Raw genomic sequence first — 25296 nt, forward strand, 5'->3', positions numbered from 1 at the left:
GCGTACACCACGGCATGGGAGCCGAGGGTACGGCGAGCTTGCCAACCTGCTCTTCCCATGTGTCTCCTGCATCCACCGCAGCATGGGAGCAGGGTGTGGCGAGCTCGCCATTGTCTCAAGGCTGCTGCTGGCCGTCCAGTCAGCTCTTCCTCACAGTCTGACTGGCCGTGACAGTGTTTCAAGCCAACATCTTTACATCTGTGTTTTTGTTTTTAAATTACAATTCCTTATTTTTGAGGAGCTAGGACTAGCGCAAGTCTGAGAACAACTTGTAGGCATCGGTCCCCCTTCCACTGTGTAGGTCCCAGGCACCCAATGCATGGCTTGGAGGCATGCACCTGCACCTTTACTGTGAGCCATCTCAAGGCCACAGAGGCCAGTTTACATGTGGCAGGCGGGCAAACAGTACTCAGTACCTACTCTAACAGGCTCTCTGAACCTCTACCAAGGCCACTAGTGGAAGTGACACTCTCTTACACACTGGGCTCAGGGTGACTATGAAGAAACCTTAAGATGTCTAGGTGGGAAGACTTCCTCCTCTTTAGGGTACATTTACACTCAGGACAATCTTGGAGAAACGGGTCAGTAGGTAAAGCGGCCGCCATGCAAACAAGAGGACTGCTCTTCAGTCCTTCCTACAGCCCCAGGACTCAGGAGCCCCAGGACTCAGGAGCAGGGATCCACGCAGCAGCTATCTAGGTGGAGTGCTTGAGTCTCAGTATACAAGGTGGAACGTGACTCAAGACGCCTGATAGCAACCTCTGACCTCTCCAAGTATAATACATGCCGATACCTGCTCACTCTCTTCACTCTCATGTCCACATACAAGTGAATATACATATATACAGAAGCATACCACACAGATAACCCCCAAAACAGAAAGGGCAAGCTAAAACCACGAGCAGTGACACACGTGGAAAGGCAGTCTTCAGGACAGGGTAGCTCTACCAAGAAGCAACCTAACTTTACGCCTGATCCGAGAGCACATGTGACACGGCTCAGAGTACAGCTCTGGGATAAGGGGCTGCAGTCTCTGCTCAGTGCACAGCATGGCACACATATTTAAAGCAAGGCCATCAGCTTGGGCACAGCATCTGTACGCTCAGTGCTTCCCAAAACACCAGTCACCCATCAGAAAGTAAGTGTGGGAAACTGCTGTCACGTGGGGACAGCTCCTGCAAATGGGCACACAGACACAGTGACCTCAGTCATTGCTCAGGTTCTGTGACACTGCCTCAAGGACAGAGTCCTAAGTGCTGCTGCACAGATAAGGCTGTTTTGGGGGCCTGACTGTCTAAGGAAGAGCAGGAGGCCAGGATGTCAATCTGTGGGGTGAGGTCTCTCGAAGCTTCCTCTAGTTCCTCGCTTGTGACTGACTTCAGAACACAGCTATGCTGGGAATTGGACAATCTTCCCTTGAACACATGGGTGCTGTCATTCGGTGAGTACAGTTCTCGAGAGCCAGGCTTACTCTGAGCTCAGAGCACGGCACTTTGTACCCACATCCCACCCGGGTCACCTGTGTCCTCTCCACTACTTAAGCTTTCTGTGGCTCCAGCTGGATCATCCCAGCATCTTCTTTTCTACTTTTACAGAGCACAAATTCCAAACATAAGTCAGTCCGATTTTGCATTTGACTTGCAACTGAAATAAAAATATGACTTGTATAATGACCCTTTGTTGCAGATTCATCAGATTCTCTGGGACTGATAGCCTATCTCATCAAGTGCCAAGGAAATTTAAGGAAAGTCAGGGCTGAGAAACATTTGTTTTTATCAAGCAATGAGGACATCTTGCAAAAGAACACACAGTCACAAGAGGGCCCCAGGCTTCCCTGAAGAGGGCTGTGCTTCTTCCCTCATTGGTGCCGAGAACCAGGCAGAAGCTGGATGGATGCCGGTATGGGGCGGACCCAGCCTGTATGCATAGTACAGGGAGGAAGAATGAGCTTGTACCTGATTGGGTGGTGACTATGATCAAGTGAAGCTTCATCGACTGGGCAAAGGCCAAGGAGATGCACAGAAGCACTACCAGGTGATTGAAGCAGACAAGAAAGACTACAACCGCATGGCAGAGGCCTCAGAGTTGCTCCAATAAAAGAATGTCCATTGCCTAATGGTTCCATAACTGACAAGGAACCCAAACAAGCACAGCACAACACAGTAAAGCTTAAGCCCACAACAAAATTAAAACCAGCCTGTCACGGTGGGAAGCATGATGAAAAGGACCACAGCTGGAGCCCTGGCAGCACTGAGCATAACACCCAGGACTTCCTTTCCCTGGAAAACTACTAGAAGAATTTGCTTTGTTTCTTCCCTTGGAAAACAGCTACGCTAGTCATCTGCTATGAGACTATCAGTCCAAGAATCCACACAGACACGGAGTACACACCAATGGTATGACCAGAGCGCCCCCAGCATACCTGGCCCGAGCAGTGGTGACCGATTCAGCTGAGTGCCGGCCTGGTGTGAAGGCGGCGTCTCGGCCCGGTGTGTGTTGCTGCTCGAGGTGGGGGTCGTGGGGGTAGCAGGGGCTGTGGTACTGCTCTGGATGACTGGATTGTTTCTGTCCCACATGTTTACAGTTTTATTGTTGTAGGTGCTTGGGTCCCCCCAAGCTGAGGTACCATCATCAATTTCCATTTTGCGTCGGATGGAGGGTGGGGAAGGCTCCTCCCAGCCAGTCGCCTCACTGCTGTCCTTCTGCTTGACTGGCAGTGGACCCCCAATCCACCCTGTCCCTGTCTGCTTAACAGAAGCAGCTCCTCCCCAGTTGCTCACATTGCTGTCTTGGGGTTTGTGAGCCCAGTTCTGCTGGGGACCAGGCTTGAGAGACTCCCCCCAGTTTGTACCTGGATTCGTCTTAGCATTTGTGCCACTGCCCCAGCCACTGGTCCCACATCTCGTGGCATCATTCCAACCAGACCCTGACCTATTACCATCAGCATCCCATCCAGATCCATTTTTCTTTCCATCCCCTAGATGTCCGAGGACGGACGATGAATCTGCCCAGTCTCCTCCGCCTGCGCTCCAGGCTGGGTTTGCTCTTTGTCCATCTCCCCAGTTTTGGGATTTGGGTTTCTGAGGCTCACCCCAGGTGGGTGACTTGTCCTCTTGGTTTACAGTCCCACTCCAAGCATGGCCACTCTTGGTGGCAGCAGCATTGTTAACAGCAGTAGAGCTTATCGAGTCCCCCCAAACTCCTGGGCCACTTGGCGCTTTGTTGTTGCTGTCTCCCCAGCTTGTGTTTGCTGGCACGGCGGCGGGTGGCGAGCTGACCCACCCCGATACTGAAGAGGTATTTGTACTGTTCATGATGGACCCATCAGTCTTCCCCCCTGAGTTTGAAGGCTGAGGAGCTATACTACCCCAGGCCTCTGTCCCATTGTCATTTTTCCTTTCAGACCTAGGGGACTCTTCAAATTCCCAGGCAGTGTTTTGCTTTACAGGAGTCTGTCCCCAACCACTATTAGACAGAACTCTTGGGTCAAGATCGTTCCTTGGCAACTGGATGTGCCCTTGGTCTAGAACCCCTTTGTCTCGCCTCCGGCCCTCTCCCGCTCCTTCCCTCCCAGTGCTTCCTTCATTGTGATTGCCGGACCCATCACCGCTTCCTTCACTTGCTGAAGTTCCGGAAGATGTGGCTTTGGCCCACGAGTTCATGTGTTCGCTGCCAGGCTGCAGGGCAGGGGTCTGGCTGGCAGCGCTGGCACTGTCCCACCCTGTTGATCCTTTCCCGCTGATGTCACTACTGGAATGCTGGCTTGGGGGCTTCCCCCACTCCCCATTCACACCATTAGAAGGACTCCGGCTGGGGTGGCCCCACGCTCCTGAATGGAGATTACCAATGCTATTGGTGCCACTGCCCCTTCCCCAGGCAAGGATGCCGGGCCCTGCAGGAGGCCCTGAGTCCCAGGCGTTCCCTCCAGTCCCTTCCTTCTGCACAGCACTGCTGGATCCATTCTGCTTAGCACTTAATGCTGAGTTCACAGTGTCTCCATTCCCCTGACTGAACCCACAATTGGTACTTCCTGTGGCAGGGTTACCAGGGGACAGTCCCCACACAGAACTGCCCATTCCTTCCCCACCACTCCCACTGCCTTGAGAGACTGCTGATCCGTTAGCACCAGGAAGGCCTTGCAGGTGGGGTGGGATGATGGCCCCCATACCGACAGCCATGCCCCAGTTTGGCAGTCCATTTGTCTGCATTGCATTGATAGGGTTTGGTGAAGAGTTCATGGGGTTAGTGTTATTTGGTCCATCAGTGTTAAGGTTCTGAGGTTGTACGCTGAAAGACACATTCTGAGAAGTGGCTGTCTGTGGTTCTGTGCTCTCCTGGGGCAGCAAGCTTCCCCAGGCACCTAGGGTGCCCACTGGGTTCCCATTCTGGCTGCCCATATTCTGACCTATGGCACTGACTGGACTGCAAATACTGGAAGGGTTGCCTGTTGCCACAGTTCCTTCATGCCCAAGTACAGGCCAGGCAGCTGGGTTGGCATTAGGATTAAGGTTGAGATTAATGCCTGCATTGGAGTTGGAAGCACCCCAACAATTCTGACTTCTCCCATCTCCAATCATGTTGTCCATTTTCCCATCTCCACCACCAACAGAGCAGTGAGCCAGGCCAGAGCTGGAGCCCGTGGCTACACCCCACACTCTGGCCATGCCCCCGTTCCCATTGGTTCCTCCTGCCCCAAGGGCACTCTGGTTAGAAGGGCTTTGGACGAGTGCGCCGTTGGTGCCATGACTGCCGTTCGACTTCTTCGGGTGGCCTGGGAAGCTGCCCTGGGCACTCCCTGTAGCCATGCTACTGTTCTCTGAGCCACAGTTGGAAGCAGAGTCAGTGTCGGTAGGACATTCTGAGGCAGAGTCAGTCTCTGTTACTGGGATGGACGGCCACACCTCCTGGTCCGTCCTGTCAATTATCACTTTATCCCAGCTGCAGTTGGCTTCACTTCGGTAAGAGGGATGCTGTCCCCAGTGGGAATTTTCATAATGATCTATCAATCCACTGTGACCAAGATCTGGAAAAAGATGAAACAAAACTCAAAATTAGATTCTCCTCCCATTTACCAATGAATCAACTAAGAACTAGTTTGGGGGAGAAAATTAGCTATTTATCTCAAGTTCTCAACGCTAAATGAAAAATGCATTTTATCCTTCAGGGGCTGTGGGTGTGGCTCAGTGGCAGAGGACTTGCCCAGCACATCTAAGGTCCTGGGTTCCATCTTAGGACTACAAAAACAAAAACAAACAAACAAACAAAAAACCACCAACCAACCCACCCCCTAAAAACCCTGCATGTTTCCTTGATGTTATCTTGATGATTGGATGAAGTGTGCAGGACATGGCAGCCAACATTCAAAAACCTAGCTTGGTGAAATTCTTAGGAATCTAATGGTGTGGGGCATGCACACCATTTCTTCTACAGTGAAGGCTGAGCTACTGCACTCAGCCCTCCCACACCGTTTCCAGGGCCCATTTGGATTCTAGAGACAGCTCCTTTACTCACGTGGGCGTAGTTACCCAGGTCCGTAGACCCGGTGACTTGGAGAGGGGCTAGCTTTGTGTGGGGCCTTGAACAGGAGAAGGCTGCTCAACAAGTCCAGGCTGCTGTGCAGGCTGCTCTACCACTTGGATCACATGATCCTGAAGACCTGATGGTACCTGAGGTCTCAGTGGTACACAGGGATGTTGTCTGGACCTTTAGCAGTCACCTACAGGTGACTTTGAAGAGACCTTTGGGATTTTGGAGCAAGGATCAACCCTTAGCTGCAAACAACTATTCTCCCTTTGAAAGACAGCTCTTGGCTTGCTAGTAGAAACTGATCATTTGACAATGTGCTACCAAGTTACCATGCAACTTGAACTGCTCATTATGAGCTGGATGTTATCAAATTCAAGTCATAAACTAGGATTTGTACAGCATCAACCCATTATCAAATGGACACGGCACATATGTGCATAGGCCCTTGCAGGCCCTGAAGCCACAAGCCCAGATGCCGACAGGTTCTATTCCTGTTATAATGCCATCTGCTGAGATATAACTGTGTGTTCAGTTGACAAGTGTGTACCTGGGAGGGATATTCCTCCTTGTCAACTTGTCCTCATCTGGAATTAACTAAAACCCAAGTGACTGGGCACACCTATGAGGGATATTTTTTTCTGAATTCTGTATTATATTATGTAAGTGGGAAGACACACTTTTAATCTGGATCTTTTAAGAGGGGAAGATCTCGCCAGGCGGTGGTGGCGCACACCTGTAATCCCAGCACTCTGGGAGGCAGAGGCAGGCGGATTTCTGAGTTCGAGGCCAGCCTGGTCTACAGAGTGAGTTCCAGGACAGACAGGGCTACACAGAGAAACCCTGTCTCAAAAAAAACCAAAACCAAAACCAAAACCAAAAAAAAAAAAAAAAAAAAAAAGGGAAGATCTACCTTTGGTTTGGGCTATGCCCAGGCAGGCAGCCTTTCTAAGGACACAGAAGAAGCGAGCTTGCTCTCAGCCTGCTCATTCTTGCTAGCAAGTCCGTACCTTCCCTGGCAGAGGAGCCTATGTCTTTGGAATTCTAGGGTATACTGAGGGCCAGCTGAGGCCTCCAGCTTCATGGACTAGACAACTGCTCGCATCTTGGACCTTCCACGGGTAGACAGCTTCTAACAAATCCCACATAATTTCACTCTGTAAGTTCTGTTCCTCTGGAGAACCCTGACTGATATACTCTCATTTTTTAATTTTTATATCTACATTGGTATTAGGCCTACATATATGCCTGAGTGCGGGTGACAGGTTCCCTGGAACTGCAGTTCCAGACAGTTGTGAGCTGCCATGTATGTGGGTGCTAGGAACTGACCCTGGGTCCTCTGGGAGAACAGTCAGTGCTCTAATCCTCTGAAACATCTCTCCAGCCCCACTCTCCTGTGACGGAGCTCAGGGAAAGTCAAAGCCACTTGAAGAACTATCACAGTCATCAGAAGGAACATACTGTGGTCAATATCAACCTTTGAAAATAGAGAATTTTGTTGCTTGGGGTAAAACCTCACCTAGCTGGGGGGCACACAGGCAACACAGCTCTCTATTGTCAGAGGCTGAGGCTGACCACAGTGTGCTCCTTAGCTTAGTGAGTTTCACAGACAAACCTGGCCCACTGTGCACACAGGGAAGAGAAGGTGAGGGAAGTGCGGTGACTAGCTGAAGTCTGGGACTCCTAAGTAGTGAGAAACCAAAACATGCTTCAAAACAAGACTCTCCTGCTAGTTACCAACTAACTCCCCTAAAAAAGGAAAGATAAACGAGGCTCAAGTGTAATGCTAAATAAATTCTCTTTCTCCTGTTTAAATGGCTTATATGTTCTATAAATAGGAGTCTCTATAAAAATCTAAGCAACGTAATTGTCTTAAGTGATTAAATCAAAAAGGATTAAATCACAGCAGGAAGGGAAAAGCTTTCCTCTTAATTTTTAAATGCCCAGATTACCCTATGAGGATAAATTTTTCTTTTTAAAAATACTATTACTTATTTATTTTATGTATATGAATACACTGTGGCTGTCTTCAGACACACCAGAAGAGGACATCAGATCCCATTACAGATGGTTGTGAGCCACCATGTGGTTGTTGGGAATTGAACTCAGGACCTCTGGGAGAGCAGTCAGTGCTCTTAACCGCTGAACCATCTCTCCAGCTCAAGGATAAAATTTTCTAGACAGAGTAGTTAACACTGTCTGAAAGCTATAGTAAGCCCAGTCCTCATCAGGCACTGACTTGGTCAGAAAGGACACTTAGGACTGTGTGTCGAAGGCTTTGATCGGCACCCACACAAACAGCAAAGGTCTTTGTTCTTCATCATCACAGGTCTTTTACCTCAATAACCAAGTAATAAACCACAAATTGGAGAAAGCAGTCCCTGGTGGTTTCAACAGTTGACCATGTGTGTTCCTTAATATTTATTGAGAGCACAGATTCTTTGCCCCTGGATTTGGGGGACAGGGTAAATAGCATAGCTGTCTTTCATTCTTGAGACCCTCCCTTTCTACCACATGTAAAATTGACTTCATATAAAAATCTAAGGGAGAAAGTACTTTGTGTTCTAAATTCCACCGACAGAGGGGCAGAATCTCTTGCATCTCACCTGTCAGTTGCTACAAGCCCAGGCAACCAGCAATGTGGAACACAGAAACATTTGCTGTAAACAATAATGCGTCTAAAAGAACAATCTGTCATTGTGCTCCTGTACAAGGTTGAGAGTCTGAAGAGACACTAAGGAGATGATGCAGGGAAGGTGCGCCTGCCTAGAGCATCTGGAGCAGGGTAGGCAGTGCCATGGCCATGGCTTGGCTTAGAGCAGCACCGTGGCGAAGAGCTAGCCCTCCCTCTGCCTGGGAGAAGCAGCTCCTCCAGGCTCAGGGTCTGTTTCTCTCCTGCGTTAGGGATGAGGGAACACCTGCAGATGGTACAGTCTGCCTCCCAGGAGCTGCAGCCCCTTGGAGAGTGTGGCCTTTGGCAACCAGGGTCTGACTGTAACATGCCAGCCAACTCTTGTGTAGCTGCCAGCTTACTCCCAGCCAGCCTGGCGCAGACTTGGAGACAGTTCTGCCGCCTCAGGCAGAGGCCGCCTACCCCATTCAAGCAAGACTGGAAGCACCCATGGGCAGGTCCTTTTAGCTTTGATGATCTAATCACAGCTGATACTAAATTCTCTCAACTCTCAGAGAATTTTACTTCAGGACCCAGTGACAATTTGTACCAGAGCTACCTTTCCCCCACCCCTTTCTATTTTTTGAAAGTTAGCCAAAATAATGGCATGCTGCCTATTGGCTAAATGCAAAAAACTGGTATTTCCCTTTTGTTTTACACTCCTCCCTGCCTTCCTCTATACAACCCCTCAAAACCTGCAGACCATGTAAGGTCCATCTGGAAACTGGCATAAGTCCAACTTCTTAATTATTTCCCTGTCTCAACCCAAAAAGGGTATAAGAAGCACATACTAGTCAGAGCTTCTGTTTACAAATGTGCGAAGTAAACACGAACACAATACATTTAGGCAGAAGAAAAAAATGTTAACATTTTTTTCTTTTTAAAGAAAAAGATTCTAGTTGGGCAGTGCTCGTGCACGCCTTTAATCCCAGCACTCATGTTATTAAACATTACAAATATCCAGGGGTGATAATAATAATTATTATTACTTTTGAGACTGGATTCTACTATTAAGCCCTGACTGGAATTTGTTATATAGGAGCAGGCTGGCCTTGAACTCACAGAGATTCACCTGCCTTTAACTCTAACACAGTGCTGGGATTAAAAGCATACACTGTCATTCCTGGCCAGAACGTATTTTTCACACAAGTATCAGGTCATCCTACAACATGGGCTATGTTGACATCACTAAGTTTCATGTGACAACACACCATCTATACTGAATCAACACAGAGAGGGAGGCAAGCAGGCATATAACTGGCTCTGAGCCATGGGCTTCCCTGGCCTGGGCATGTGGTCAATGGAAGAGTGTTCACTTTGTACACACAAGTCAGGGGTTCCATTCCCAATACTGGAAGTAAAAATACCAAAGCAAACACATACAAACAACAGAGATACGCAGCCAGGCTGTTCTGACTATCATGAAAGATATGACAGAGGTCATGACTGCTTCAAACAGGCCATGGTCAAGACCCTTTCCCTCTGGCACACATCCACTTGCCTGTCAGTTCTAATGCTGTGGAACAGAGGCCATCCACTAACAGGAGATTCAGGAAGCAGGCATTCCCACTCTTGTGTAGCTAGCTTCAGGTATTTACTGAGAGTGCATCTATTCACACACTCTGCTCTGCTCCACAGGCTCACCAGCCGCCTCAGTGGCTTCTGAGTCTGGAGAGGACTGAAGAACCAGCACTTAGCACTTAGATGTGCAGCTGGTAGAAAGCACCACAAACACTCTGACTATTGCTGGCTAGCAGGGACAAGATGTTAGAACTTTGATGAGAAGGGGGCAGCAGAAGGCGGAGGAGACAAAAAGAAGGCTTTAAGTTGTGGCACAAGCAGAGAACGTGTGCCCCCGTGGAGTGCGCTGGATCACTGGCAGGATCGGACCTAGGTTTGGCTTTAGCAAAGAATTTGAACCATGAAAAGGAGATGCTCCTGCATAGGCAGCTCTAGGATGGCAGAAAGCCTACGTCACAGGGCGCTGCATACAAGTCCCAGGTACAACACATGACTGCACAGCGTGGCAGACTAGAGTCCACAGCAGGAAAAGTAGAGCTGCCTCACTAGATACTTCAGCCGTCACAAGATCATGACACAAGGTAAAAAGGAAGGCCCTTTCTACCTGCTAGGAGTCCCAAGTGGCAGGACTGTCAGTGACTGGCTCAGGTCACGCGGCAGCTGTGGTCTGGAAGGACAATCTAGCCTGGTTCCGTGGCAGCTGCTCCCTTAGATGGCTGCAGTTACTCTACAACACTGTCATTCCAGCAGTGCCCACTATGGACAACTCAACCTCTGTGGAACAGTATTTGAGTGGAGTTCTGGAGTGCAGACCTCGCCTATCAGATGAGGATGCAGGGCTAGAGGTAGCAGAAGCAGTAGAGACCTACTTCACCCACCAAGTCACTCATACACTCCAACAAGGCTCTCAACTCAGCTGAGAGGCGAGACTCTATTAAACTCAGCAGACAGACATTACAGATCCAAAAGGAGTGATGGGGGACAGGCACAGGAATCTCTGAATAGAGGCAGTGGAGGGCAGCTATTCATACTGACCTCTAGGGAAAACAAAGCACTGTCACTGCTGAGGCCAGGCAGATGACATGTGTTGACAAGACATAGCTGTGGTGGCAAGAAAACTGAGTTTGCATATCAGGAATATGGCAGGTAGGTGTCTGCAGGGGCTGCTGGGTCAGCCAGGTGATAGGGAGGGACATCAGCTGGCAGCATTGCCAGACACTGGTGGGGGAAGAGAGTGTGAGATGACTATCTGGGAGCTGAGGGCCAGTGCCTCATCTATACTCATTATATAGACTGATTTAATTTTCAGAGTTTGTTTTTTTTTCAATCCATAAAGAATTATATTCTACACAAAGTGTGTGTGTGTGTGTGTGTGTGTGTTTTATAGTGATCATGCAAGTATCTAGATATGCTTCCTGCCCAGTCTGTGCGAACTTATATATCTATATATTTTTCAAGACAAGGTTCCAAGGTAATGCACAGCTAGCCTCAAACTCCAGGTAGGACACAAACGATCCTCTCACCTCAGTCTGAGTAGTGGAGACCATAGACACATGGAAAGAAAGCCTCAGGATTGAGGAAGCAGTATAATAGCCAAGTACCTGCCTAGCAATTCCAAGGCCCTGGTCCTATTCCTAACACCAAACAAGTCCCATTCTTCATGGTTCTTACCTTGTTGTTGGAGTTTGCTGGGATGTTGCTGTGCTCCAGCTCCAGGGATGGGAGGAGGGCTGGCCCCTGCAGGTCCAGCAGCCTGTGCTGGGCTCACACTGGTCAGATTCCCTGTGGGCAATGGCTGGCCTCTCTTTAACAGCTGCTTCTGTTCTTGCTGGCGAAAGCGTGGAGGCACCTCCCGAGGCAGGTAACGGGATGCAGCTGGCTGCTGGCCACAGGCAGATGCACGTTTGCCATTGCTGCCACTAGAAATAGTGCTGGTGGAAGTACTGGAACTGGTACCGGCAGGTTGGGGCTGGCTTGAACAGGTCTTAGTTAGTTCTGGCACTGAAAAGGAAAAATGACCCAAAGCTTCAGTAACACCGTAAAATTCAGATTATACATCCACAGCCCCCAAGGAGGTACTGCTTGGTTAGTTCATCTGCATGCTGACTGCGAGTATAGGCATGACCTTCTATCTGACTTCTAACAGCCCTCTGCTCACTGAGCTATGGCAATCAAAGGCAGAGCATTTATGGAGACCTTACCTGCAGCACTGCTGTGCTGTCCCTGATGCGTGGACAAGGATGCAGGTAGCCTGCTTTACAAACACTAACAAGTGAGTCAGGGCACAGATCTTTTGATACACTTAATACTCAGACCTACCTTCATCCTGAGTGTGAGCCATTATCCAAAATAGAGAGGGAATGTTTCTGCCTATTTAATGTGTAAATGTCTTTTCTTTGATGGGTGAATACAAGCTTTATACAAATTAGTTAAGAAACAATTCCAGGTATCTTATTTACGAGATGGAGTGTTTTGCCAGCATGTGCATGCCTATGCAGGCCAGAAGAGGGTGTCAGATCCCCTAGAACTAGAACTACAGATGATTGTTAACTCTGTGGGTGTTGGGAATGGAATCTGGGTCCTTTGGAAGAACAGCCAGTGTGGTTGACTGTTGAGACATCTCTCCAGCCATGACAGGTATCTCTCTTAAGTACAAGTAAGGCCGTCTGAATTACAATTATTGTAAGACACACTAGGGTCTAGAAGCTTTCTCTTTTCCTTTATTAGCCCAGTCGAGGTCTTCTAGCATGGGCTCTATTGTATACTAGGTGACCATTACACTGTCACTACCCTCAGGGCCTTTCTGTCTTTCTATCACCTGTGCCTATAAAGAAAGCCACTGAATCCTCTCTCTACAGTGACTCTGACCAAAACTCTCAGGGTGCCTTTCTAGAGCAAGGTCCTGACAACCCTGTGTTCCTGTGTCAACAACCCATCCAAACGCCTCTCACTTCCAAGCCTCTACTGCGTTACTACTCTGTGTTACTACTCTACCTTAGCCTCTCATTCCCAAAAGATAAATTTGACTTTACTTTGCAGAAAAAACAAAAGCAACTAGGCAAACGCATCCCAAGTTTCTGCCACTAAAGAAACGCGATCAGCACACTCTTCTTTGTGCTAGGCTACTGTCAAGGCTCACCTGAGAATGAGACTGCAATCTCGGTGTGACACATTCCCAAGGCTAACATCACATACAGGCACTGCTTTTGCTTGTGTGTTTTGCTTTCTTTTTTCCTAGTGGCACATGTATAACCTGGTGGGTCCCAGGGAAAGAAGAAAGATGGACGGTGTGTTCATGGGCTGTGATTTTCACCCATGACTCTCCAGAGCAGAGATGATCTAAAGATTGGGTTTTAGATTAACTTGTTTATAGATGTTTACATCTTTTCTTGCTTCAACATGGCAGATACCAGTCTTTCAAGAGAAAAGAATGTAACAGTCACTCATGTTGCCATGGAGGGTGGAGAACTGCACCCTTCTTCGACAGCCTTGGTTGAGTCCCCAGCCCCTGTTTTCCCAGCCTCCTCCTAAGTTCCTTCCTCTGTGAAAGCCAGATGTCTAAGAGTGTAAGCTGCTTCTTCCTGCTCCTCATTTCCCATCTCCTCCCACCCCCATCCTCTTCTGTTTGGGGTGTCTTTGTTTGCCCACAGAGGCACACTGTGCAAGGTGATGATGACTTCCTGGTCCTGAAATCCAGTGCCACAGTCTGACCCTATGTTCTTACTTCTAGTTCAGGCCAAAAGACTTTTCTCCTGTGGTTACCACCGAGGGTCACTCTTGCCTTCCTACGGCCCAAGCCACGAAGATGACTAAGCTAGTGACAACACAGATACCAGATCGGCACCAGAAACCATGGATATAACTACCAGGCCAGGTTTCTTCTACTATACCACTAGTATTTTAACAGAAGATTGAGAGAGACAGGAAGACAGCTCACTGTGTAAAGGTACTTGCCACACAACCTGGAGACGTGAGTTTAATTCCTGGAGCCCAATGTGAGGGTACAAAGAGAGAATTGGCTCCACAACATTGTTCTCTGACCTCCACATGTGGCTGCTAAGTGCACACTCGCTGTCCTATGCACTATCACCTAACTGACTAGGCAAAAGGACACATTCAGGGCTACTTTTTGTTGTTGCTGCTAAACCTATTACAGAAAAAGGAATTTCCATTAAGTAAGCAAATGCTGTTAGTCAGTTATTTTACTTTCTGTCTAAGCACCAAAGTCTGAAATACGAAAACAGAATATTCAGTTCCTTGTCCCATGCTGCTGTCATATTGGGCATGTCCGATATCCATCAAACCTCCTTTCCCCTTGATTCCTGCTACCAGGAGAGACAGGCAGAATCTCAGAACGCTTGCTTCTCATCCTCTCCTTAGAGGATGGGTGGGAGCAAGCAAAGCCTGCAGGACAGAAAGCAACCCCGGCTCCTAACTCCACAGTCACCACCCAGCCCTTTCCAGGAGAAACTATTTGTATTGTCAGACTACTGGACTGAGAGCATTCGGCCATCCTCTTCAGACAAATGCATCCAGGGCCACATTTCAAAAGGACACTTATCTTTTAAAAAAGCTTTCAGCAAGCTAAACTTCTTAGTTTCAACACCTAATAGGCATTCATGTCTTTCTTAAGTGAAGGTGACACCTGCTAGCAAAAAATAAACAATTTCTGAAAACATTCTTGTTTTTTTTGGATTTTTTTTTTTTTCGAGACAGGGTTTCTCTGTTTCTGAAAACATTCTAAGAAGTCACTTCATTTTCTGTTAAGGACTTCAGCAGCATGGTCCCAACTGGCCCAGCGCCGAGTCCTCCACAGACCAGACCCCAGAAGATCAGATGTCAGTTGGGAAACCTTTCAGAACTTTCAGTCTCAGCATCTCTAAGGAGACACAGAACAAGATCTGTGCTTCGGCCCCCCCCCCCCCCATTCAGTGTTGGCTCCACCCTCGCTGGGGCACACAGCTGTGACCGTGCTCTTAAGCCTTCTCTCTGCGTGCTGTTGGACCTCTGTGTTTTGCGTCTGACTTTCAGCCTTGCTTCCATTTTCCTGGCAATGCTCTGGCCTCAGAGACAGGCTGCCGCCTGCTGCTGACTTGTTCCTTCCTATGCTCTGCTGCTACAGAGTTCTCAATGGAATGTGCATGATCAAATACTGTCACTGCTCAAGACACAATCCGAGTAACTAATCACCTCTCCGGTGCCTTTCTTTGCCTTATGGTCTTCTGAGGAAGAAGGAGCTCCTTCGTTCAGCAGCTGTACAATTTCTTTATCCAGCTGCTGGCCTGGGGCTGCAGGGAGCATGGCAGCTAGGAGCCATCTGTGGCATCTAGTGGGCCTGAGAACTGACGTTTACAGGTATGTTCTGTCCCAAAGGCATTGCACCAGTTACTCTGAAAGGTATTCAAACTAAATTAAGTGCTACAATCAATGTAGTGCCCTAGGTAACATTAATGTTATCTAGTAAAGTTATTTTAATAGTGGCTACTAACAATAAGAATAATTTCATTCAAAAGAAGATAAGGCTGAAAGCTGTGTTATATTGAACTGAGTGAGCAATACAGCGTTAATGCCACTGGCCTCTTTGACCTCATCCATGTCAGTTTCCCCCAAGGCAACACACTGGGCAGACGGCCAAGCATGCACAGTCTGTCGCCAAGTATGACCAAGCAGATGGTCGTGATCCATCCCCACCCCACCCCCCAAAAAAAAGGAGAGAAAGAAAAAGAAAATAAGATCTGGCTATAAGTAAGACTGTAGAGCATACTCTGATGAGTGACTGATGAGGGAGGGCGCAGGCCCTTGTGGGTGGGACCATTCCTGGGCTGGCGAGTCAAGGTTCTTTAAGAAAGCAGTTTGAACAAGCCATGGGGAACAAGGCAGTAAGCAACACCCTTCCATCGGCTCTGTATCAGTTCCTGTGTCCAGGAACCTCATTTTCTGTTTGAGCTCCTGTCCTGACTTCCTTAGATGATGAACAATAATATGAAAGTGTGAGCCCAATAAGCCTTTCCTCTCCATCTTACCCTTTGGTCACAGTGTTTCATCAAGGCAATAAGAACCCTGACGAAGACGAACACCATTAAGTATTAGGAATTATAACAAGGCCCCAAACACATGCTGCTGGAAGGTGGAACTGTGAAACAGTACAATCATTTTGGAAACCAGTTTGCAGCCTCTTGAGAAAATTATTATAGCTATTCTCTTCCATGTATTTACTCAAGAAAATCCACACGAATGCTCATAAAAGCTGAGGGACAGAAAAAAAATCAAATGCCCAGGAGTGGGTGAACAGATGTGCAAGCTGATGGCATGCACACACAACGCAACAGTACCCAGCAAGAGAATGGGTGGAGCCAGTGGCACACGCATGGAGGAGCCCCCACACATTCTGCTGAGCAAGACACAGCATATGAGTCCGTTCACTATACACTGTGCAAGAGAGTTAATTCTATGGCAGACGCAGGCCAGTGTTTGCTGTGCAATTTAGTGCATTTCACTTATAACTCAATAAAGCTATTGCGTGTGTGTGCACATACAAACACGTAGCCAAAGCTTGTGTGTCCTAGGTGAAGTGCTCATATTGAGAGAATATGGCATTGGGCAGTGGTGGTACATGTCTGTAATCCCAGCACTCTGGGAGGCAGAGGCAGGCGGATTTCTGAGACCAGGCCAGCCTGGTCTACAGAGTGAGTTCCAGGACAGCCAGGGCTACACAGAGAAACCCTGTCTCAAAAAAACCAAATCCAAAAAACAAACAAACAAAAAAAAAACAAACAACAACAACAAAAAAAGATTATGGTTTCACATGGTTTGTACTGACTTAAATGATGGTTTTCTGAGGACTAGCAATTACAAAGTGAGCAGCTGGTCGACACTCAGCCCATTGAGACCATAACTTAGTAATCTCCTGAGAAGGGCCACAGCCAAACAGCAGAGAACTTGCTTTCATATATGATCTGACTAAATTTGAGTGTTGCATAAGAAAATTTTTTATTTCATGAATATAAAATCAATCATTTATGAGTAATACCATGTGGTTAATTCTGCCCTCTACCTCCCAAATTAACCCATGAAAAAGCCTCAGAAAATGTGACACAAAATTGAGGCTCACAAAGTTCACAGATAAAACTATTATTACTATTCATACCCAAATTAAGGGCAGGGCCCTAAATAAAGAGATTCCGGCTGCTTGGACATCAGTTACTCAACAAGGCTTTCCGACAGGATGCTATCTACCCCCATCCATTACTCCTGCCATGAGACACTGAGGGCCTTACTGGGACAAGAAGCTTGGGTGTTCAGCTGCCCATCTTGAGTAACTAATGCAAAGATAATATGCAGGAGACTGTGTCAGGCTGATTCTGTCTATGAACGGGGGCAGGCAGGCTTCTAAATGGCTTAGTGCTTAGGTCTGAGAGGAGTATAAGCTGTAGAAAGCAGTGGACGATGTGTATTTACATCAATATATAATGACATATACAGGATGGCTAATAAACAGTAACTAGGAAATAAAAATTTTCTTTTAGGATTGTGTGTGCGTGCGCATGTGAACTCACAACCCTTCTTTAGTTTTTGTCTCCCAAATATTTTCAGCAAAATGCTTTGTTTTGTTTTGTTTTGCTTGGCTTTTGTAACAGGAAGGTATTAATGTAGAATTTCCTCTAACAACAGAGCTGGTGAAAGCCCAGAGGCAGAAAAGTTCTGGTAAAAGACAAGAGTGGACCCACCACTTGCAAACAGCTCCAGGGAGGAGCAATAGCGCACCTCCTGTCTACACAGAAAACGGGGCTCCTGATGGTACAACCTAAGGGCAGGATGCCCGAAAAAGGACGTTCCACAACTCATCTACTTGGCCTGATCTTTAAAACAAGAATGAGACTTCCACAAAGCAATCCCAGGCCAAGACTTGAAAAACAGCCAGGTGCTAGAGAGATGGTCTGGTGGCTGAGAGCAGCACCGGCTGCTTTAACCAGGGACCAGGCTTTGGTTCCTGGTACCCACGCAGCAGCTCACAGCCACCTACAATTCTTGTTCCAGGGCACTGGACCCCCTTTTTTCCAGCGTCTGTAGATATACATACAGGCACAATGCCCAAACACATAAAATAAAAATAAATATTTTTAAAGATTTGTTTTATGTAAACAAGTATACTGTCATTGTCTTCAGACACCCGAGAAGAGGGTGTCGGATCCCATTACAGATGGTTGTAAGCCACTGTGTGCTGGGAGTTGATGCTCCTAACCCCTGAGCCATCTCTACAGCACCCCCTGACCCCCGTCCCCCGCAAAATGATTTTTTCTTAATGAAAAGATAGTCAGAGACAATCTCTATTTTAATTATGATTTTGAAAAACAGAATTTCTAAAAAACAAAAAAAACCCACTTTTAAATTTATAAGAGAGAGAGAAGTGTGTTCTCTACTAGACTGGCAGATGGGGAGGAGTGCTGCTGTCCTCTGAGGGCATCCTGATACCACTGCTCTGAAGCCCACTGGCTGCAGACACAGGAGAAGGGGGGCCAGGGTCCACTGTATGATGTCCCGCAAATCCTTCATGCTTCATAGCAAACTCTGTAGCTTTAGATTCCGTCCTGTCCCCAGTGACAACAGCAGCAACAAGGGGACTCATTAATGCTAGGGCCAAACCAAGCACAGAGGCAAGAGCTGAGTGAGGGTTCTGGAGACAGTGTAGGGGAAGACAGGTGTAGCCCCTGCACTATGGACTGCCCGGCCATGCCGGGGAAGCAAAGAGAATGGGGGGGGGGGAGGTTATATAAATACAAGCCCGTCTTCTGCTGCTGTGTAACAGCTCATCACCACATCAGTGTCCTGTCTAAGGCCAGCACCAGGCATGTGGGCCACCTTACAGCAGGTGATTCTGTTGGGACTGAGTAATGATAGGATCTGAGAAAAATCAAAACCTGACATCGCTAATATTCCTTAGAAAACAAACTAGGCTAGAGAGACAGGCTTGGTGGTGAAGAGCTCTTTCTGCTCTTTCAGACGAGCTGGGTCAGTTCCTATCACTCCCATATCAGCTCAACAACCACTCTCAATTCCAATGGATCCAGCACCATCTTTTGGCCTCGATGAACGCCAGCACACATGTGGTACACATACAAACATGCTGGCAACATACTCATACATATAAAACAGAAATAAAAGAAAAACTAGAGCCGGGCGGTGGTGGCGCACGCCTGTAATCCCAGCACTCTGGGAGGCAGAGGCAGGCGGATTTCTGAGTTCGAGGTCAGCCTGGTCTACAGAGTGAGTTCCAGGACAGCCAGGGCTACACAGAGAAACCCTGTCTCAACAAAACCAAATCCAAAAAAACCAACCAACCAACCAACCAAACAAACAAAAACAAAATAAAACAAAAAAAAACTAAAAAAGAAAATTATGTACAAGACTTTAGATCCTTTATAATTCTAGAAGTATGCAAACAATTGTATTTAGGACAAATTCATAGGCCAATTACAGTAACTGACAAACTGTCCCCCCAAAAATCAGCAACTCAGAGGAGAGACAAGAACCCAGCAGTCACTCATCCACAGTGTAAGCACCATCAGCACAGTAACAGAAACCAGTGACTCCACAGGAGGCCGGACAGTGGGCTTCACTCATCCAGTTATGAGCAGGCACAGCCTGAGAAGATTCACAAATGACAATGAAACAGACTGTGAAAATGGGACACAGACACACACACACACACACACACACACACACGAGGGGGGGAAGAGAGGGAGAGAGGGAGAGAGGGAGAGAGGGAGAAAGAAAGGGAGGGAGAAAGGGAGGGAGAGAGGGAGGAAGAGGGAGAGGGAGAGGGAGAAGGAGAAAGAGAGCGCACATATAAACAATGTAGGAAGAGTTCCATATTTGTAAATGACGGTAAAAACCACTGTTTCATTTGAAATCATAAATTCAAATACTGCCATGGCCAGTCCATTTGGACCCTTCTGAAAAGGTTCTACCGGAGCAGAGGAAATGACCTGCTGCTTTAACACCCATCTAACAGTCAACTCATCTCTTGATGTGACTCTAGTAACAAGGACCAAGGACCGATGCACAGGGTCAAAAGCTTAGTTCCACTAGTTCTGCATTTACTAAAAATAAAACCAAGAACTTAATCCAAATCCTGCTCAATTTCAAATTCTATACATAATTCTGACTTTAAAACTACAAGATGCCAGGCTCAGCAGTTTAAGAGTACTGACTGCTTTTCCTGAGTTCCTGGGTTTAATTCCCAGCAACCACAGGGTGGCTCACAACCATCTGTAATAGAATCTGGTGCCCTCTTCTGATGTGTCTGAAGACAGCTACAAGTGTACTCGTATACATGAAATAAATTTAAAAAAAAATCTTTAAAACAAACAAAGAAACTACAAGATGCCAACTAGACATGGAGTATTACTACAGACCACAGCTGACAGAACTTTTGCAAAGTCCTTACAAAGCATCTACATGTGTGACTGTGTCCAAGGGAAGGCAAAGAGAAGTTAACAATGCCCACGGGGTGGCTCACAACTATCTAAAGTTCAGGTCCAGGAGATCCCAGGCTCTCTTCTGGCCTTTGTGCACACTTGGTAGACAAACATGCAGGCAAAACACCCATAAACATAAAATAAATTTTACAAAAGTCCTACCATTGCAGTGTTTGATACTATTATAAAATGCATGCCCCTCGCAAAGTATAAAAACAAATAAATAAATAAACTTACCTTTGGTTTTTTGATCAGCAGCCTGAAAAAAAGAATCACAACTTCTTTAGAAACAATTATATGCAATGTCTACACTGATAAAGGTTTATAAGCAGACTTTTAATTATTTTAGGTTCTTTTTTTCTTACGTTTCTTTGAGACATGGAGCCTTGACTGTCCTAGAATTCACTGTGTAGAGCAGGCTTTCTCAAACTTACAGAGATCTGCTGCTTCTTTTTTTTTTCTTTCTTTTCTTTTAATTATTTGGGAGGAGGGGGGGGAGAGAGAGAGAGAGAGAGAGAGAGAGAGAGAGAGAGAGAGAGAGAGAGAGAGAGAGAGAGAGAAAGAGAGAATAGGCATGCCTCTGCCTCTTAGTAACATTTTTAAAGCAAGCCTTTACTACTGAAAAACAATCCTGCTCTGAGCACAGGACAGTGCTAAGTTAGTTACTGCAAGCATGTTTATGGACACCACCTGCACTCTCTATGTGCCAGTCTAGAAGGGATCCTTCCAGCTTCATGGCTCGGTACAGAGATGAAAGCAAGGTTGATTGCTTTCGTTTGGTTATTTTATGCAATGAAAATGGAAATATGACTATAAGGTTTAATTTTTTTTTTAATGTTTTAAACTGTTGAGTCATCTCTCCAGACTGGTTTATAGAACTTATTTCTAGCTTTTCTAATACTATCAGTTTCCTGGTTCTCCCTGGGATCTCAGAGAGGGCTGCTCTGGGCTGGGCACAGCTCGTTCTCAGGAGGCAGCACGAACATTCTTTGCTAAACAGCCGAACACACGGCTTCAGTACATCGTTAGAAAAGACGTTCTGTAGCTGGCACTCTGCACTCACTTCACTAGCCAAGTGAAGCGGTCTTTACTAATTATAGACTCAGTATATTGATTTAAAACAGCAATAGAATCAACTATGGCCATGAGATAGCTATGTTAATGCAGACAAGACACAGGAAGACATGGAAGATGGAATTCTAGCAAACCTTTTTCTGAGCACCTTCCTTCTTTTTCTTGTCTTCCTGCTTTTTCTTTTTCTTTTCTTCCATCAAACGTTCCTCTTCTTGTGTTTCCTGTTCTTTTACCCTATTAAATATTTAAGGAACAGTGTTAGTATGATGACTACTTTAAAGCCAATGAAGAAGAAAACAGCAACCAGGACTGGTGGCACAGGACTGTAATCCTGTCTGGGAGGCTGAGCGTGGCCTACTGGATAAACTGGAGCCCGATGTGCGTGCAGTGGAGTACTGCTGCCATAGCTCAGTGGTGCAGTGCTTGCCAGCCTTGTATCAGAGAGGCCCTGGGTTTGAAACGCAACAGTCAAGATACAGGATAGAGATATTACTGTGCAGCAGGTCTTGAGCTACACAATGTCATAAACAGGGTAGAGCCACTTTGAGAGGATGTCAGAAATAGAGGCTCACCTCCAGGACTATAGCAACTGCCCTGCCATTTTGTCAAGTGGCTTAACTGTCTTCATTTGTTCTGCCCACAATTGTGGAGAAAGAGATTAGAGCACGGCTTGGTATGGAGTCTACAGAGTAAGGTACTATCAAAGTCTTGTCTCAGAGACTGCCAGCATAGGTGTTACCTATTAGAAATGTGCATTTGTGATGTCTATCTACCTTATCCAACAAATCAGGCTCCTAGGGGGTGATTCCCATGTATGCTCTAATTTCGTGTTTGTTTGACAAAAGGATTATTTTTTTACACAGAACCCCGTTTGGCTGGAGAGCTATTACAAGATACGCAACACAGAAGAATTCTGCTTTAAAAAGTCAAGACAGCCAACGGCTGGGCTGTAGAGCTGCAGCTAGCCCAGGTGGTGTGTCAGTGGTCACAATCCATCTCCTGATAGCCCCATGCTCTCCCAGTAACCTGGGCTCTGGCCCTTCTCCTTCAGTCAGCACCACAGGCAATTTCTCTTTGGTACAGGATACTACTGCAGGAAGAAGGGCCCTCTTGACACCTGGTACTGTGGTGCTGTATGTGGGCATGAAGCCCCGACGCTGGCTACATACCTATGTTTAGCATAAACAGCCTTAGCTTTGGCAGTCTAGCATCCCATCCAATGGCACTCTCAACCCCGATCTTATTCCAGTCCTATTACTAGCCATCTACCCGTGTGTCTCATGTGTCTCCCAATTAAAAAAAAAGTGGCCCTAATAACAGGAACACTGGGCTCCAGGCCTGCTGCACTGATTTATACCCCACACACATACCTAGCCACCAACATGCCCAGGTTCCTTTCCAGTGGAAGCACAACTGGCTGAGGGGCTGCTGGTTGTGACTGGCTTGCATTTTGTGTGTGTTCTAGTTGAAGAACAGGTAGCTTAAGTGCTTCCAGATGCTCCCTCAGCCAATCTGTGCACTGCTCTGTGAGCGACAGCTTTCCAGTGGGGCTCCCTTCTTAGCTAGGGCTTCATCAGCTCAGGGTTCATGCCACTTTCTATAGTTAATTCTTTGCTTGCTTGTTTTTTGAAACAGGGTCTCAGTATGTGGCCCTGGCTGGCCTGGAATTCAGTATATAGACCAGACTGGCCTCAAACTCAGAGATTCCCCTGCCTCTGATTCCTGAGCACGAGAATAAAAGGTATATGTCACCATGCCCAGTTTACAGTTAATCCTATTATCACGACTTTTCTTAAATGAAATATATCCATTTATACCATTGTAAGGCTTCTACATCCCTACTGGACCTAGACTAATACAGGTGGGCAGACATATTCAACAGCTAAACTAGAAGAATAATGTGCCCAAAAGCCTCAGCCAAGCATCATTTACCCATGCATAGATGCTGCTTTGTATTTAATAATTTTACATTTATCAATGTATTTTACATGCAACTATCCATATAAGGAATTTCAAACTAGAGGCAGATTGTCCATAACAAAATAACTATCATAATAAAACCAACTTCAATTTATATGGCTGGTGGGGGGGTATCTGTGAATATTTTTCCTTCAAAACAGTGATTAACTCAGTCTGTGGCTTCCGATCAGAATTAAGAAAGGAAGCTTAAAAATTTCTAAAACCAAGACTGCTACAACCCCTCTGGATGGAATCTTTGTGGGCAGGACTCTGGCATTAGCAGTATTTAAAGCTTTCAGATGACTCCAGAATTTCTACATATTTATGAACTCAGAAAAACTACTATTCATTATCTTAAGAGATACTCTCCAGAATGTTTCCATGGTAAAAGATGTATACACACTGAGCTGTTTGCATGCACTGCATTCTAGTTGCAGGCAGTTCTAAGTGTGACCAGATATGCTGCAACCATGCAGCTACAGTCACACATCTAGAAAGAAAATAAAACCACCTGAGACCTGGCTGCCTGCTGCCAGTCAGGCTTTCTTAGTCTACAGCACAGGAAGACCCTTAAATTATCCTCGGAGAGGAAACGTAAGAAAGCAGGCAGGGAGCTAGAAGCTTGTTCTTGTTACAGAGGTATTCAACAGTAGGAGGAAGAAAATGGCTTCTGCTTAATTCTCTTCATCTGAAAACTCAAGTGACTAAGGTCAGTTATTCTTCAGCTCCCAGTTTACATGGCAAAGCACCCAGCAGCAACCACTCCTACCGTCTTTCTGTACATCTGCCACTTTTCATTATTAATTTAAAAAGCCAACACCTAATCACGTTTTTATTTTATAATATAATACATGCCCACGGGAAGCACTCATAGGACAAAGAGAAAAGGAAAGACTCCTTTCCTGTGTGTCAACTGGTGTCATCTTAGAGGCAAAGTAAGGTGAAAGTTTCTTGGGTACCCTCAAGAACGTTCTTTATGGGACTAAGGGGCAAAGCACTTGCTCCAGCACATATATGGATGGTCCTGGGTTACCACCTTCCACAAAACAAAAGCAGCTGTGGCTCTAGCTGGCAGCTTGGGGGGGGTACACCTGCAAACACATCTCAAAGGCCAGAAAACAAGACCAAACCAAAAAAATTCATGTGCATCCTTCCTTCCTTCCTTCCTTCCTTCCTTCCTTCCTCTTTCCCTCCCTCCCTCTCTCCCTCCTTCCTTTGAGATAAGAGTTTCTCTGTGCAACAGCTCTGGCTGTCCTGGAAGTGGCTCTGTACATCAAGTTGGCCTCGAACTCACAAAGACCCGCTGCCTCTGCCTCCCGATAACTGGAATTGACTTGCAGCACACCACCACTGCCTGGTCATATGCTTCTTTTTAAAAGCAATAAATGAGGTGTAATTATCCCCTTTTATCTGTGTTACTTAATGATCCCAGTCAATGTGAGGCTTGTTTCTTTTTTGCAGTTTTGGTAATGATGGATAGGGCCTGTGTAAGTGCTATAGCTCTGAGAGGAAAGGCTTTTTCCTGGTGGAAGTGTTACAACTCTGGAGAGGAAGACTTCCCCAATGAAGGTGTTATAGCTCTAAAGGAAAGACATTCTGGCAGTAGAGAGCCAAGGATACCATAGTCACACCACACAACAAACCTCACACAGATTTATTGGGAGTCATAAGAGGGTGGCTGCCCTTGCTTGGGCAAGAAGCAGCAGGAAACTGACCAGGAGACAAGCTTTATATAGGGTTTCTTATTGGGGGAAGTTCCAGTGTGGAAACTTCCAGGGTGGAATCTGGTCTTTCACTCTACAGCCAGCCTGGCTCTGCTGCTTCTTCAAACAGGCGAACAACACATGTGGCACATGGAGGTCACATTTTAACTTTTTGTGGAACCCTTGTCTTCGCCTCTTTGAGGCAGAAGCAGAGGCAGGGTCTTCCTATATAGCCCCCTGGCTGGCCTGGAACTCACTATGTAGATCAGGCTGTCCTTGAACTCATAGAAATCTATGTGCTTCTGCCTCCCAGGTCCTTGGATTAAAGATGTGCACCACCAAGCTCAGCTGTTGTTTGAAGTCTTTT

General features: G+C 46.7%; 1 protein-coding gene across 5 annotated transcripts in view; it reads right to left on the minus strand.

Moving 5' to 3' along the window:
* Tnrc6c (trinucleotide repeat containing adaptor 6C) overlaps window positions 1-25296 on the minus strand; it is a 113662-nt gene that overhangs the window by 43082 nt on the left and 45284 nt on the right. For all 5 annotated transcript variants that reach the window (XR_007980001.1, XR_007980000.1, XM_052197844.1 and 2 more), the window contains exons 2-5: window positions 21402-21501; window positions 20431-20452; window positions 11387-11716; window positions 2423-5023 (exon numbers count right to left, since the gene is read on the minus strand). Coding sequence is in view for 3 of the 5 variants with exons in the window: in XM_052197844.1 (XP_052053804.1) it covers window positions 2423-5023; window positions 11387-11716; window positions 20431-20452; window positions 21402-21464 (3016 nt within the window). In the remaining 2 variants the exon portion in view is untranslated. The remainder of the gene's footprint in view (window positions 1-2422; window positions 5024-11386; window positions 11717-20430; window positions 20453-21401; window positions 21502-25296) is intronic.

This window comes from Apodemus sylvaticus, chromosome 10 (assembly GCF_947179515.1).
Source record: "Apodemus sylvaticus chromosome 10, mApoSyl1.1, whole genome shotgun sequence".
NCBI lineage: Eukaryota > Metazoa > Chordata > Mammalia > Rodentia > Muridae > Apodemus > Apodemus sylvaticus.